Source organism: Alosa sapidissima, chromosome 19 (assembly GCF_018492685.1).
Source record: "Alosa sapidissima isolate fAloSap1 chromosome 19, fAloSap1.pri, whole genome shotgun sequence".
NCBI classification, from domain to species: domain Eukaryota; kingdom Metazoa; phylum Chordata; class Actinopteri; order Clupeiformes; family Clupeidae; genus Alosa; species Alosa sapidissima.
In genome coordinates this window covers 5,606,238-5,620,465 of record NC_055975.1, presented here as the reverse complement: position 1 = coordinate 5,620,465, position 14,228 = coordinate 5,606,238, and the positions used below count along the sequence as shown (strand labels likewise).

Genomic DNA, 14,228 nt, shown 5'->3' with positions numbered 1-14,228 from the left:
AAAATTGGGAGGAAATAGCCTTCCCGGGATCAGCGCGTCGTATAGAGTTACAGTCGAAGCCCCTCCCCCTGTCTGGCTTTTTTCACAACCTCTCATTTGCCTTACCGAAAAGGCTCACTCCAACTAGCGTTCAGACCGTGGAGAAATACTAGGCAGAAGATGGCTGACTCAACCGGGCATCGCGAGCCCGCAACAGCAGCATCAACTTCACCGGGGCTCTTCTCGCGCCTGACACTCGCCGTTCTGCAACTCTGAAACGGCCCCGCCTCAGACACGCTCCGATTTTCTACCCCACCGTAAATATTGACAAATATATTGTAAGAAATGGCAGAGATGGAGAAAGAAGGTAGACCCCCAGAAAATAAAAGAAGCCGAAAACCAGCGCACCCCGTGAAACGGGAAATTAACGAGGAGATGAAGGTAGGTCCTGTCTGTTTCGTGAGCTTGTCTGGTGGGAAACGGCGTGGTTTTCGGGGTTACCATTAAGGCTTGTCATTTTCAGAAACACTAAGCGTCTGCCGCTCCGCCCTCAGATTTGAATAGAGACTGATTCATTGACGCGCTATGTTGTGGATAATTGGCGAACTTTGATTTTTGGGTGCAGAACATGTCGCTGTTACCATACTATTTATTTTGGTACTATTTATGACACATATATAATAACAGTCTTAAATGAATAATTTAGTAACAATGTATTCATCTTTTACTGTCTAAATAGTTGAAAATAAATACTGGCAAAAATATATTACATTCAACTGTTGTTTGAGCTTCAGGAACAAAAATGTTATGCAGATTAATTTACACCGAACATATTGTTGAAGCCCATTATCGACACTCTTTTTAGCATGGTTTATGTGGAGTTAATGGAAAATCCAGTGCGTCAGTCTTAGCGTCAACACTGTACTACTACTACGATTAGGCTACTACTGCTGCCACCTCTGTGAAAACAAAGCTGTTATGGAAGCGACGGTAACAGAGAGTGCCTGTAGAAAATCGTTGACCCCGAGAAAGCCTTAACGTATGCTCACATATCATTGCATTTCATCAACAAAACGAGTTCTCGTGAACGCCAGGAAAGCGATGTCTGCCCAGCTGTGGCGGAGCCGTAGTTCTGCCGGCAGGCATTCCAGATGTGCGTCTGGCTGAAAGCGCCTGACAAGAACACTATCTCTCCAAGCACTAGCCTTTATATTCATTTAGGGTGACGCGTGCCTTTTGTGTTCAACATTTGCTTGGCAGAGAGTGGGTCTTCTTAAAGCAAAGCGAGATCTGAACAGACCATAGCACGCAAGAAACACGTTGCATCTTTGTCTTTGGGTTTTCATGTGTTCATTGTCTATAGTAAGGCACTGTGTACAAACAAGGCTGTTTTGATTGTTACAATATCGCTTGTCACCGTTTACCATTCAGTTGTGGACAATATTAGGCCTATATTAGTGGTTATGTATTTCTCAACCCAATCCATAGCCTACATTCGAACATGAGTTGTTTTAATCAAAACAGTTCTGCCGAATCCTACGGGGACAACCTCGTTGTTTCTTGTCATAAAATACATGGTGGCAGGGCACCTGCTTAATTGCTGTTGATGCATCTTCATTGAGCTACCCTCAGGGACTCCTAAATTTGACAGATATTGATTGACCTGTAGCATTGGTCCCAATCGTCTTTTGACTTGCATGCTTTTGTTTCCCACAACTCGTAAAGTATCATAATTGATTTTGCCAACTTGGCCTAGCTTTTTTTTTAAACGAAGACCTATAGCCTCGGAATATAGGATGTACGAATGTTGATGCTAACATAGATTGGAACTACAAAACGACTTCCACGTGAGATATTCCTATTGCAAAAGCTATTCATATGACGGGTGTTACTATAACTGAAATATATCCCAATGTTTTGATAGCCCGTTGGTGACGCATCTTACGCTGAATTTAGGTTTCGATTTGTTTTTATCCTTAGCCATGCTTTTACTGTATCTTATTCTAATCTAATCAATAGTCAGAGGGTTAATGAAAATCTATGAGATGCTATTCTCGTCAGTGAGATAATTATCCGCATCACCATCATCAAACTGTTTTCGAGTCGGCTTCCCTCCGTGTCTCCTCATGCCCAAAGCATGCGTGTCTGTCTGTGGCAGAAGACAAAGTTCTTATGCTATGCTAGGCTTACATGGTGAACTTAGGACAAATTGTGCTAAAATACTCATACAGGAAATCTTAACACCGAAAACCACCCACCTTTGTACAAAACAGCAAAGGAAAATCAGGTCATCGGGCGCCAAGATATTAAACCTGCTTTATTAATGCCCAATACATTTGTAATAGATATGTAATACTGGTATTGTTCACTGACCAGCTGCATTCCGCATCAAAGGTCGGCTGTAGTGTACCTAATGTTTAATGAGGCAATTAGATATGTTTTCTAATTTATTTTGTACATCAGTGAATTTCTAGCCATTACATTAACTCTCAGACCCTTACCTTCAGGCTTATGGTCTGTGTGAATGATGGTCATGATTATACCTTTTCATGTGTGGAAAATAGAATGAATCAGACAAGATGAGAGCTGAGTTTAAAGGATGCATGACCCTTGAATGCATGCAGTCTGTGACTTAGTATGTGTGTGAGCCTGTGTGAGTGGGCACATACTGTACATTGTGGCTTAATTTGAGATTTTATGTTTTACCGTGTCTTTGTTCGTTGCAACATTTACCTTTTCACTTGTATTTCAGAACATGAATTAGATTGGAGAGGCCAGTATCTGGACAATCTACAGTATATTACATATGGATATATGTATGGATGTGTGTGTGTGTGTGTGTGTGTGTGTGTGTGTGTATGTTATGTGTATGTCTATGTGGGGGTTCTGTTTGTAATGTGTGACAGTTTGTGTGCTTTTAGTGTGTGTGTAAGTGTAAGTCTGTGATGATGTGATGAGAGAGTGTGTGTGTGTGTGTGTGTGTGTGTGTGTGTGTGTGTGAGAGAGAGAGAGAGAGAGAACCAGTGTGTGTGTGCGTCTGTGTGTGTGTGTGTGTGTGTGAGAGAGAGAGAGAGAGAGAGAGAGAGAGGGCAAACCTACACTTGTGTGTTTATGAACATAATTGAACGGATTAAGACTCTATGTTGTCTTAAATTGAATAACAGCAGTTGTCAGGGATGCAACTGGCATAAACTCAATGGGGCATCAGTGCTGTGTTGCAGCTTATTGTATTAGCGCTGGAGTGAGAGTCGGGTAGCAGGGCTCTCTTTGTCCTGCGCCGTGTGCAACTTGCCTGTAGATATCCCAGAGCCTTTCTCTCCCATTCACTTGCCCAAACAAAGCCTTGCCACTCTTATAATGCCAATCGGTGAGTGGGCTGGACTTGAATTTTGTATCCTGTGTCCGCTTCAGGGACAGATCCGTTCTGAGAGCCTTCCCACTAAAGTGAGGGAGCACAAGGCTCAGTGATGAAGCACTAATTGCTTTCATTAAAGAGTAATTAGTAAAGTGTTAAACGGAGACGAGGCTGTTTAAAATCCCCGGGTGACGAGCTGCAGTCTCCGCGGCAGCGGCTCTCCCAGCAGTCTGGGCACGGGGCCGCCGGAGAGAGGGCTCCTCCAGTCATGCAGCTGAGGAGGAGACGCAGTGATTTCCGCGGCCCCTCACACAGACACAGATGTGGCTCCCGGAGGAACTGTTGTCACTTAAAGGTTTAGAGTCAGAAGTGTGTCATTTTCCAATAAAGGGACCACTGAATGAAGAGTCTGTAATATGGAGATGCCCCCCTCCCCAGTGCAGTTGTTGGGTTCACCTTATGAGTATGAGTATAGTGTCTGTCATGATCTCAGAGGATGGTGTATGTGGAGGCAGCGAAGACACCTGGGCCACATTGGGCTACTTGTTATATGTATGTTCTGATGTTAGCAGTGACAGTCCAAAACCATTGTGGTCCATCCCAGTCCCTGTCCCTGTCCCAGAGATGCACTTGTATCCTGCATGCTCTTCCTCTATGCTCTATCTGGTAATGATTTATTAAACCAGGAACCAGCTCATTGGAGTAGATATGCCTGGCATAGAAACAGCAATACCAGGAGACACCTGTAATGGGTTCATAATTCATGTTTTGATTGTTTTTTACTGTTTAAAATGGTAAAATGTTGGTTCAGTTCAATGGGGAATTTGTTTTATCCTTTGTAGCTTACAACGTATGTGAAAAGCTTACCCATAAAGTTTTAGAACACATTTCTAGTCTTTGTAGCTTACAACGTATGTGAAAAGCTTACCCATGAAGTTTTAGAACACATTTCTAGTCTAATGCCACAACTTACCTTTCTAGATCGGTTGTGTGTGTGTGTGTGTGTGTGTGTGTGTGTGTGTGTGTGTGTGTGTGTGTGTGTGTGTGTGTGTGTGTGTGTGTATTAAATAGTCAGCATATGGCCTAGGAAGTCCTGTATTTTTATCCTTATGCTTCCCCTACACCCTGGCTGTCACCCGAGCAAATACTAGCATCCTTTGCATTCCTGTCACACACGCTCTGTTAATAGGCTCATGGTTTTGCTTTCCTCTCTATCTTCCAAAAGTAAACACCACCTTCATTTAGTGTTCATGAGGAATAGAACATCCTCTTTATATGACATCCTTAGCCCATCCATCCCTACTGAACATCAAGTCTCTGCAATTAAAACTGGCAGTAGACATCTTCACTTCCCACAGTTCCTCATGTTTCTGTCTGCTGTCTGTAGTCGAGGTCTCTGCTGTGCTGGTGCAGGCTGCCATGGTCAGTGTTCTCTATTTGTGTGCAGTGGCATCTCTGTTTGCTTTGCTTGTACTCTTTAGTCTGTGTTATCTTATGAGCTAGTCACCATCCCTAGCCTACTTCATGCTCCCGCCCAATACCCACAGCAGATCCACACAGCCAGTGTTTGTATTGGACATCTCTCTATCTTGTATCCCCAGAAGGAGTCAGGTAGCAGAAGAGGGGGGCCTCAACTCCTCTTCTCTGCTACTCAAAATCTGTTCACCAGGTTTTTCAGTGGTGTCTCCACCCCCCCCCCCCCCCCCACACACACACACACACACAACCCCCCACCCAGCCCATGCTCAGCCCCACGCCCACTTCTCCTCTCCCCCGTCGTCCTGAAGCATCTCACTGACTGCTTCAGACGAGCACAAACCAACTCTCAGTCCCTGAAGACTGTTCTCCCACTAGTTCGAGACATGTTCTTTTCCTCTCTTTCTTTCAATCTTCCATTCTGTCTTTCTTCCTTTCATTATTTCTTTCTTTAATTCCCCCCCCCACAAACACACACACACACACACAACCACCAACCCTATCCTCTCCCTCCACCACCTCCACTTTAGTGGCTTTGTCGTTTAAGACAGGGGGGAAAAGACGAGCGAAGCGCATACACAATGTGCCCTTTTGAGGGATCATACCTCCAAAAAACCAAACAGTCTGACAGTGTTTCCTTCATCTTGCGCCGCTTTCATGTGCACCATGGTAAAATAAGCTGCAGTAAGTAATCGGGTTGTGGGGGGTGGGGGGGCAAAGCAGAGAGGGTTTGGGGTGTGTGTGTGTGTGTGTGTGGGGGGGGGGGGGGGGGTGGGGGGCTGTAAGAGCAAGGGAGAAAGGAATGTATACAGCAATAGGCAGCCTAAGCTGTAAAAACTGAAACCTGAGCCTCCGTGCGGGATCGGATATCAAGGAAGGTAGGGGGAAATGAAAGCAGAGCAGACGGGGGAGAAGAGAGAAAAGAGAGAGAGAGTGACTGAGAGAAGGAGAGGGAGAGAAAGAGAGAGAAGGAGACAGTGAACAAGGGAATGGAAAAGTGTGGGCCTGGAAAGGCTGAGGGAGGGCCCGCACAGGGAAACTTGGCGAGGGGATTAGGGAATTTTATCATGGTGTACTGTGACCTACTCTGGTTTCTGCCCACACGGTGTCATATTCGGCCCCCCGCCTCCCCACCTTCCACCAACGCCGCCATCACCACCACCCCTCACCGAGTAAGACCAAGAGGGTGAGAGAGGGAAAGAAAGAGAGAGAGGGGAGAAAGAAGAGTAAAGCACAAGAGCTAAAAAAGAAGAAGAAAAATAGCTGCCTTTTCATTCTCCTCTGAGAAATAAAGAGATCTGTATTAAGAGCTTGGCAAGCAGCCCCTCCGTACAGTGGCAGGGAGATATGATAAAAGATAGGGTAATGGTAATCGTGCCATCTCTGGGGGGTTGTGGCATTGCACCGTGAGTGGGCATTTTAGGGCATGGCCGTGCCCCTGTCCCTCAGGGCATACTATACACATTTGTTCTGCTAAAACTAACCCTGTAGCAAGCCGGAGATTCCAGACTGAATCAGGCCTCCTCAGTAATGCCCACCACCCTGGTCAGCCTCAGAGAGAGAGAGCAAGAGAGAGAGAGAGAGAGTTACACTCGGCCATTGTCGCCGTGAGCGGTCGCGTTGACTCGAGTCGTTGGCGTTGGACTGGCCCGGCTGTGTGTGAGTGGCCTGTAAGTGCATAAGGGGGCTTTAGCTGGGCGTGATACAGGAGAAGGCCTGGAGAGAGGAGGTTCATCAGGGAGAAGGAGACACACACACAGACACACACACACACACACACATAGACACACATAGACACACACACACACACAGACACACACACACACACATAGACACACACACACACACACACACACATATAGACACACACACACACACACACACACATATAGACACACACACACACATAGACACACACAAACACACACACACACATACACGTACACACACACACATACACACACACAGAAACACACTATCCCAACCTTCTCCCTCTGTGGGTCATTCCTGCACTCCCCTTTCATGAGCGGCCACCCGGATTAGGTTCCACACTCTTTATCTCTCCCTGTTTTCTGGAAGGGGCAGCAGGGTTACCAAAGGGCCACTGAGAAAGAGAGAGAGAGAGAAGGACACAGAGAGGTAAAGAGAATAAGAGAAAGAGAGTGTGAGACAGAGAAAGGGCGCAGGAGGGGAAGGAAGAGAGGGAATCAATTTGGGGACAAAAAGGAGGAAAGGGAACGACAGCAATGAAATGAAGAAAGTCAAAGATGAAGGAGAGTCAAGAGGAGGAGAGAAAGGACAGCTGAAGACCGTTGAACGAATGAACGAGAAATAGCGGCAGAGTGCAGAAGAAATCAGGCCACCTTCGCCATGCATTTGCCCCTCGTCCTCAATCAGGACTCATACCAGAGCTACCATGCTCTTACACCGCTGGTCCATAATCAGCTCCAGTTTCCAAACTGGGAGAGTTCATTCCATGAAGCAACACAAGCAGAGGTGTCCATTTCAATTCAGCGCGGCGTCAGATCCCCTCCCCGTAGGCAGGTGGGTTGGGTTACAGGGACAAAATGGTATAAATCTCAGTTGTCAGTTCATCCCAGCGCTCGTCTAATATGTTGAAAAATGTTGAGAACAATAAGCAGGTGACCTCGCGCTTGACCCGAGCATCGATAGCAGCCAATAGACTGTGTTAATCCTCATTTTAAATAGCCTCTGCGGTGAGTTCATTTAGTGCCGGTGTGGACCTTCGTGCACATGGAGATGAATGTTTAGCAGTCTGTTTGGCTGCTGTTATTACAGTAATGTTGTAACTGACCTTGCGTTGCCTAGACACAGTCCCCTGTGTACTGGTCTTAGAATCAGTAGAGACACCTACTGGTTGACCTGTGCCATAGCCACGTCTGGGAGAGGGAGTTTTAGAGGCTCACTTGTCTGTCCCTCAACTGGACAAATGTGTTAAGTTCTTTGGATGTCATGGGGCTGTAGTTTATACTAAAACTTCAAAACAGCTGCAGTATAAATCCACCATCTGATGAGTGAATTAGAGTTTCTACATCGACATGGCCTCTTGCGTCTTGCATGATATAAAAAGTGTTTAACAGATGCATCTCAACACATTGCAGAAATGTAAACTGATGTGTCTCTCACCCAGGATGATGGATCGTTTGCGTTTTAATTGACAGTTCATGTTGTCTGATTGACAGTTGATTGACATTTGAATGCTTGAACGTAATGACATGACTCGTGTCTCATCAGGTGCGGGCCGAGCGGGCCCACCCCTGGGCGGGCGAGGCGGGTGATCTCCATGGCAACCCGCCCTACTCCATGGTGAGCCCTTTAGTTTGTCAGAGAAAAATAAAAACACAACAATGCTTTAATGTCAGCTATAGGTGGGTGGTTCAGTAGCACTGTAGTAGCATCCCTGTAGTGTGGGTGCTTAAGTGCTTGATCAAAGGGAGGGGAAAGACACTAGACCTTCCTATATGTTGTTTAGTTTCTTAAGTCTGGTTCTATGATTCATGCATTTCTTTTTTTTTTCATTGACATGTTATCTTCAAGCGTCCAAGCAGAGCTGAGGCCACTAGGTGTTACAGTAAACCTGTGGCACGCTGGGTGAGGGCAGCTTCCAAGCTTTAGGAAGCAATCTTGATGAACCCGGTCCTTTTCAGCCCTGTTCAGAGAACTACGAGGCAGCTGAGAGTCATTTCCTAATAGCACTTGTTTAAAAGATTTATTTGTTAAAGTGTTTATCTGCTGGTTTGTTTTCATTTTATGAGGTACCGTGTGGGACTCTAGTGCAGGTTCATCTGATATTTTAAATCGTGCCACACACCGACGTCTTTCACAGACTGAAGTGGCGGAGAGGGTTGTCTGCCGAGAGCCGTGGCGGGCTCTCCGTGGTTTTGACCATGAAAGGGATGTAAGAATAGACTCCTGACTACCACCCACAGAGGGATGGTTACAGTCTCTGTTCTAAGCAGGAGGTCTGACTCCTCCAGAACCCAGGTTGTGTTGATGACAGGCATGACGTCGGCAGGTCTGATGTGGAACTGAAGAGACGTGAGAGGTCAAATTAGACAAAGGTGTTAAGTGTTCCTGAGCTAAACCATGGCTAAGAATCCGCCTTCCAATGTTGAGCTACATCCTGTACATCTTCAGATACTATTGTTCTGTAAACTGTACTGTACATCTTTTGTTTGCATTTGAGGATAACCATATGTGTGGGAGTTGTGATTCGCTGTATGTAGCATCTGGAGGGCTTTAGTCTTGTCAGTAGAATCCGTTAGAGGTTGGTAGTGAACGGCAGTTGTTAATTAGGTTGTTTTTAGCATTAAGACATTTCAGTATCTCTACAGACTGACTTGCTTGAGCCCATCGCTCTCTCTCTCTCTCTCTCTCTCTCTCTCTCTCTCTCTCTCCCTCTCTCTCTCTCTGATTTGTCAGATAGAGATATGAGAGTTTGCATTATTACATGTCTGAGGTGTAGCTGGCCTTGACCGTCCAATGAGCAGCGTTGTAAGCCACTGTGTACCTTGGTGTGTTCTGAAAGAAACAAGGTAAAATGGTGATTCATGATTATTCATGATTTGCTTTTAGCTGCTGGAATGTATCATCTGGGATCATGCGTGAGTCCTTGCAGTAGTAACAGTCATTCTCTCTTGGAGGTGACGTGGACACAGCACAAAGGGAGAAAGTGCCGTTGTGGGCATCTTTTTTTCTGGCTGGCTTGTTGTCAGTTATTTTGCCTTGCCTGTGTTTACAATGATGACTTCCAGCTTGTGTTGAATTGGTAGTACAGAAACCCCAGGTCCATGGCCAGTTACAAGGCCGCTCTGAATCTCACTACCCTCCCCAGTGAGTTAGTTTGTAGCTGTGCATTCCACCACAAGGTTCCCACTTGCAGAAATATTCTCAGTTCTGCCTCTTCAACAAGATTCAGTAGTGAAGAGAGGAATTTTCAGGCTGACATACATCTCTGTAGACAATAGTGAATCAGTAACAGACTTTTAAAATGTTTGCCATTCCACACAGGGGAGCTGGCCTTCGAATCCCTAACATACAGTACAAGCAAGCATCTCTAGCGCATCAGTGTGAAACAAAAAATCAAACTCTCATCTGTAACTCTAACCATCAACTTTATTAATCCTGTCAAGTAGATGTACTGTGGATCTTATATTTTATCACCAATAATCTGAAACCGATGAGAATACCAGATTTTATATAGCCCAGTTCAGTCATGAGTCGTAACCTGCTTATTGAACCAGTAAAAGCATCAGAGTCAGCAGATGAGGTTGATATACAGTGTTGCGAATCAGATGTTGAAAGCTAATATGATGAAACATTTGAATGTAGTCTTCAAGTTACAACCCTCTGGACACCTGTCTCTCTGTGGCCATGTTTAAAATGCTAAAATGTACAAAGACTAAATCCCATGACTGCACTGTCCTGTAAAACAGTGAAAAGTCTGAATCGATGAAGAATCATTTGGACATGACTACATACAAATCTGAATTTTGAACTCCATTTAACCCCTTGATTGAACGGTTGAATTGCTGAATGAACTGTACCTCTGGATTAAATCAGATGACCCCAAATCATTGCTCATCACTTACTTGCAGTGCAGTGGAATGAACCATGCATTTGACATAATTTGTGTGGGGGTTATTATTTTGTTGATGTTTTGCAAACCATGTTTTGCAGTCCTGAAGCCTTATATTTCCTTTTGTCCAAACTAACATTGTTTGCTGGATTCTCTTTTGTCCCCTAACAGAGTTTTGCCGAGAACACGATGAATGAGCTTTTGGGCTGGTATGGTTATGACAAGGTGGAGCTCAGAGACTCTGACGACATCGACATCCGGAATTATCCGGATGGGGAGGTTCGGCAGCACATCTCAGTGGTGAAAGGTAAGAGGAGAGAAAACAGGAATAGCACAGCAAATACACCTCACCCGATAAGAGATGGACACAGGGGTCAAGTCATTTGCTATTTGTAATCTATTGATTATTACAGTGAAACAGGTAAAGATTTATAAGGTGAGAAACTTAGTCACAAGTTTGTAAGCACCACATCCAATTTTTGCTTAACACAGGCCACAAAGTTCAGAGCAAGTTATCATGATTAAGTCCGAGTGCTTTTCCCCCATTGTCTCCTCTCGGAGGAAATCCAGATGAGCTCAGCAGAGAGAGTGATCCCGGGTTCATCTGAAACATTCTCCCTGCCGCGCCAAATTGGGGGTATTAGCGGGATTTAAATTGTCAAGTGTCTGCAGCTTCTTGTGAACGCTGGTGCCCCTGCGAGGATTGGGACCGCAGGGTGACACAATGAGGAAGCGGGAGGGAGATTTAGACTTGAGGGTGCAGCGGTGGCAGAAGCCGCTAACTCACGACGCCTGCCCCTGCGCTCGCCCCATAATTACATTCCATCATCAGACAAATCCGCGACGCACAGATTACGATATTTTGTTATTGTCCACCGTCGTCACTGCGAACGTAGAGATTAGGGACAAAACAATCAAACCTAATTAACTCATTTATCGTAAATCCCCACCCCCCCATCCCCACCCCCCATCCCATGTACACATTGAGTTATAATGACAAATGGTTTTGGAAATCTGTAGATAATTTATTCATCCCTCGTCCTTTTAAAAAATACCCTGCTCTTGTTGGCTGCAGGTACAGGAAAGTGGCGTTTATTCAGTTGGTGTGTGTGTGTGTGTGTGTGTGTGTGTGTGTGTGTGTGTGTGTGTGTGTGTGTGTGTGTGTTTGAGTGTGTGTGTGTGTGTAAAGTCTGTGTGCTGTGGCGCAGACTCTGCTGGCCAGGCGGTGTTTGCTGATGGCAGTCTGTGCCTGTGCCAGAAAATGAACGCAAACTTGCACGGCATGCATCTGCAATACCACAGGCCTGGATGGCGGAGGCGCCTCTCTCTCACTGTGCACTTGTGATTGCGCTGAGCACACTCGGGGGATGCTTTGTAAACACTGTCACAACACTAATCCCCCATCACTATCACCTCCGTTGTTTAAAAGATGTCCATGTATGTAGTGGAAATACTAATTCAGTGGTTGTTATTTGTAGTGACTAAGTAGAAATCTGAATGTGGCTTCATTTTGGAAATAGTTTCACTCTGCCTCGAAGCTATTTATAAAGTTTTCAGTCTTTCAGTCAATTTCTCTATAAAAATTATTTATAAAGTGGTTTCCACCACATTTTGGTTGAAAAAGTAATGCACACATGTTTAATTTGAGACTGTGCCGCTCCTAACAAAATATTGAGCCGGACTTAATCTTAAGAGACCATCTGTGTTCCCTCATTGCTTCTAGAAAATTCTTTGCCAAAAGCCTCAGCATTGGAGAACAGCACCGGTTCACCACCCCATGCCAACAGCTCTCGCTCCACACCTACCCCTCGGAATGGAGTGACATCAGAGCCCTCCTCCACCCCCTCCACCTCCACTCCCAGCACAAAGGATCATGGGAGTATGCCTATCATAGTCCCCCTTATACCACCTCCAGTGATCAAACCGCCAGCTGGTAAGACCCTCATATGCTTAGACATCTCAGACATGTCTCTTGACGTCACATACATGTCACGACAATTCACACACAACTGAGTAGATCTCTCCACCTCTCCTTCACTGATCCAGCAACTAGCATGTGAAATGTCTGGGTGTGACAACTAACCGTGAACGTCTGGATCTGTGTGTGTGTGTGTGTGTGTGTGTGTGTGTGTGTGTGTGTGTGTGTGTGTGTGTGTGTGTGTGTGTGTGTGTGTGTGTGTGGTGTCTGTGTTTTTGTCCATGTGTGACCCAATTTTAGTGACTTTACTTGCCAGCTAAACAATGCCTATACATCTTGTAATGTTTAGGACCGGACTGAACCTTGAATGTTGTTGGGAAAAAAAAAATCCTGACTGCTGCTTCAAACCTAGTCGTGTCCCCCCCTCAGTGGAAAGTGCGCGTGGTCGTGGGCGGAACAGAGAGCTCCGTTGTGCTGTGGGAGTACGCCGAGGCACGGGAGACTTATCAGCTCCCCGTGGCAGGAACGTGCTGGCATCACCTGCGAGGAGTTTCCCCAGCCTGGCATGACCCTCCCCAGGCCGCGTGTGTAGAGCCGGGGAAACAGATGGTGTGGCCTCGCTAACTATCCGACAAACACTGGCCAGCACGCCCCCCCCCCCCCCCCTCTGCCCCCCCCCCCCCCCACACTCTCCTCCCTCTGCGCTTCAGCTGCTGAATTATTCATATGCCCTGTGAGTAGAACACAGAGGGTCTTTTGAAGTGCAGGTATGCCAGGAGAGACCGAGGCGCTCATAATTACCAGATTTTTTTTCCCGTGCCGACACGACTTGGGGGTGAGCGTGCGCTGCGGAAGATGGGGTGGAGGCCAGAGGAGCCCAAAGGAAAACACCCTGCCATGGCGGCCATTTTGTTTGAAAATATTTTCATCTTCTGAAATTACTGTGACGTGCTCCTCTCATGGTCTCTGCTGGGGTGTTGATGAACCTAGCTTGGTGGGCCTTACTACAGTTGGTCTAAAGACCAACGAGTAGCCACTTTGAAAGACTCGCATGCATGTCTGCCATTAGTGCCTAAACTGTGTTCCCTATCAAAGAAATTAACAATTTTTGTAAGCAGCATTGTTAACCGTAAAGAATATCCAGGCTTCCATTCCATTCCGGCACCAAGATGTGTGAATTTTGGGCAGGTTTGAGGACAACACTGTTGAGCCATTGGCCTGATGATGAAAATGGCCTCAGCTGACTTGCATATATTCAGCTGACTTGCATATATTCATATATATTTACATTGGCCTTATGGTGGACATGCATCTAATGGTAAAACTTTTGCCTACTCTAACACCCTTGCAGACAAGCAGTGTCTCTTCAAGATAATCCTGTTGAACAAAAGGTGTGTCCAAGTGAGAAGGCACCCTAAACAAATGAATTAGAGAAGTCAACTCGAGGGACATAGTCCGACGCCCCCTTTTTTTATCCGCACCGCGAAGCATGAACGACTGTATTCTTGCGAGGCCTCGTGGATGCCACCTTGGTCAGAGACAATTAAACTGTCAGCCAAGGGCAGGAAGCTGGGACGCACACACACACGGCCAAGCCTACTCACAAGGCTGGATGCATTGCCTCCCTCATCCACATTATGCAGTCATGTTTGGGAGGAAGACTCGAAGCATTCATTCAGCTCACTGGCAGAGGCCGCATGTACTCCACTGGAAGTTTCTCAGTTGGATGGACTGTGACGGCACAGACGGCCTACACCTTACCTCAGCCTCCACCCAAACACCCACAGAGCCGTCGCAGGAAAAGAAACGGGGGCAGCGGACAAATTAAGAGTCATAAAATATGCATGCGGTGTCTGCCTGGGCCACCGGTCGTCCTGAAGGGAGTTATTCTTCGTAATTGC

The 14,228-nt window shown here is 46.1% G+C and overlaps 1 protein-coding gene across 1 annotated transcript in view; it reads left to right on the top strand.

Moving 5' to 3' along the window:
• Window positions 1–14,228, top strand: part of sobpa (sine oculis binding protein homolog (Drosophila) a) — a 53,506-nt gene continuing 39,278 nt past the window's right edge. Inside the window, 4 exon segments of the mRNA XM_042072895.1 lie at window positions 1–420; window positions 8,066–8,137; window positions 10,581–10,716; window positions 12,133–12,342. Of these exon segments, the coding sequence (XP_041928829.1) occupies window positions 325–420; window positions 8,066–8,137; window positions 10,581–10,716; window positions 12,133–12,342 (514 nt within the window). The 5' untranslated portion in view covers window positions 1–324.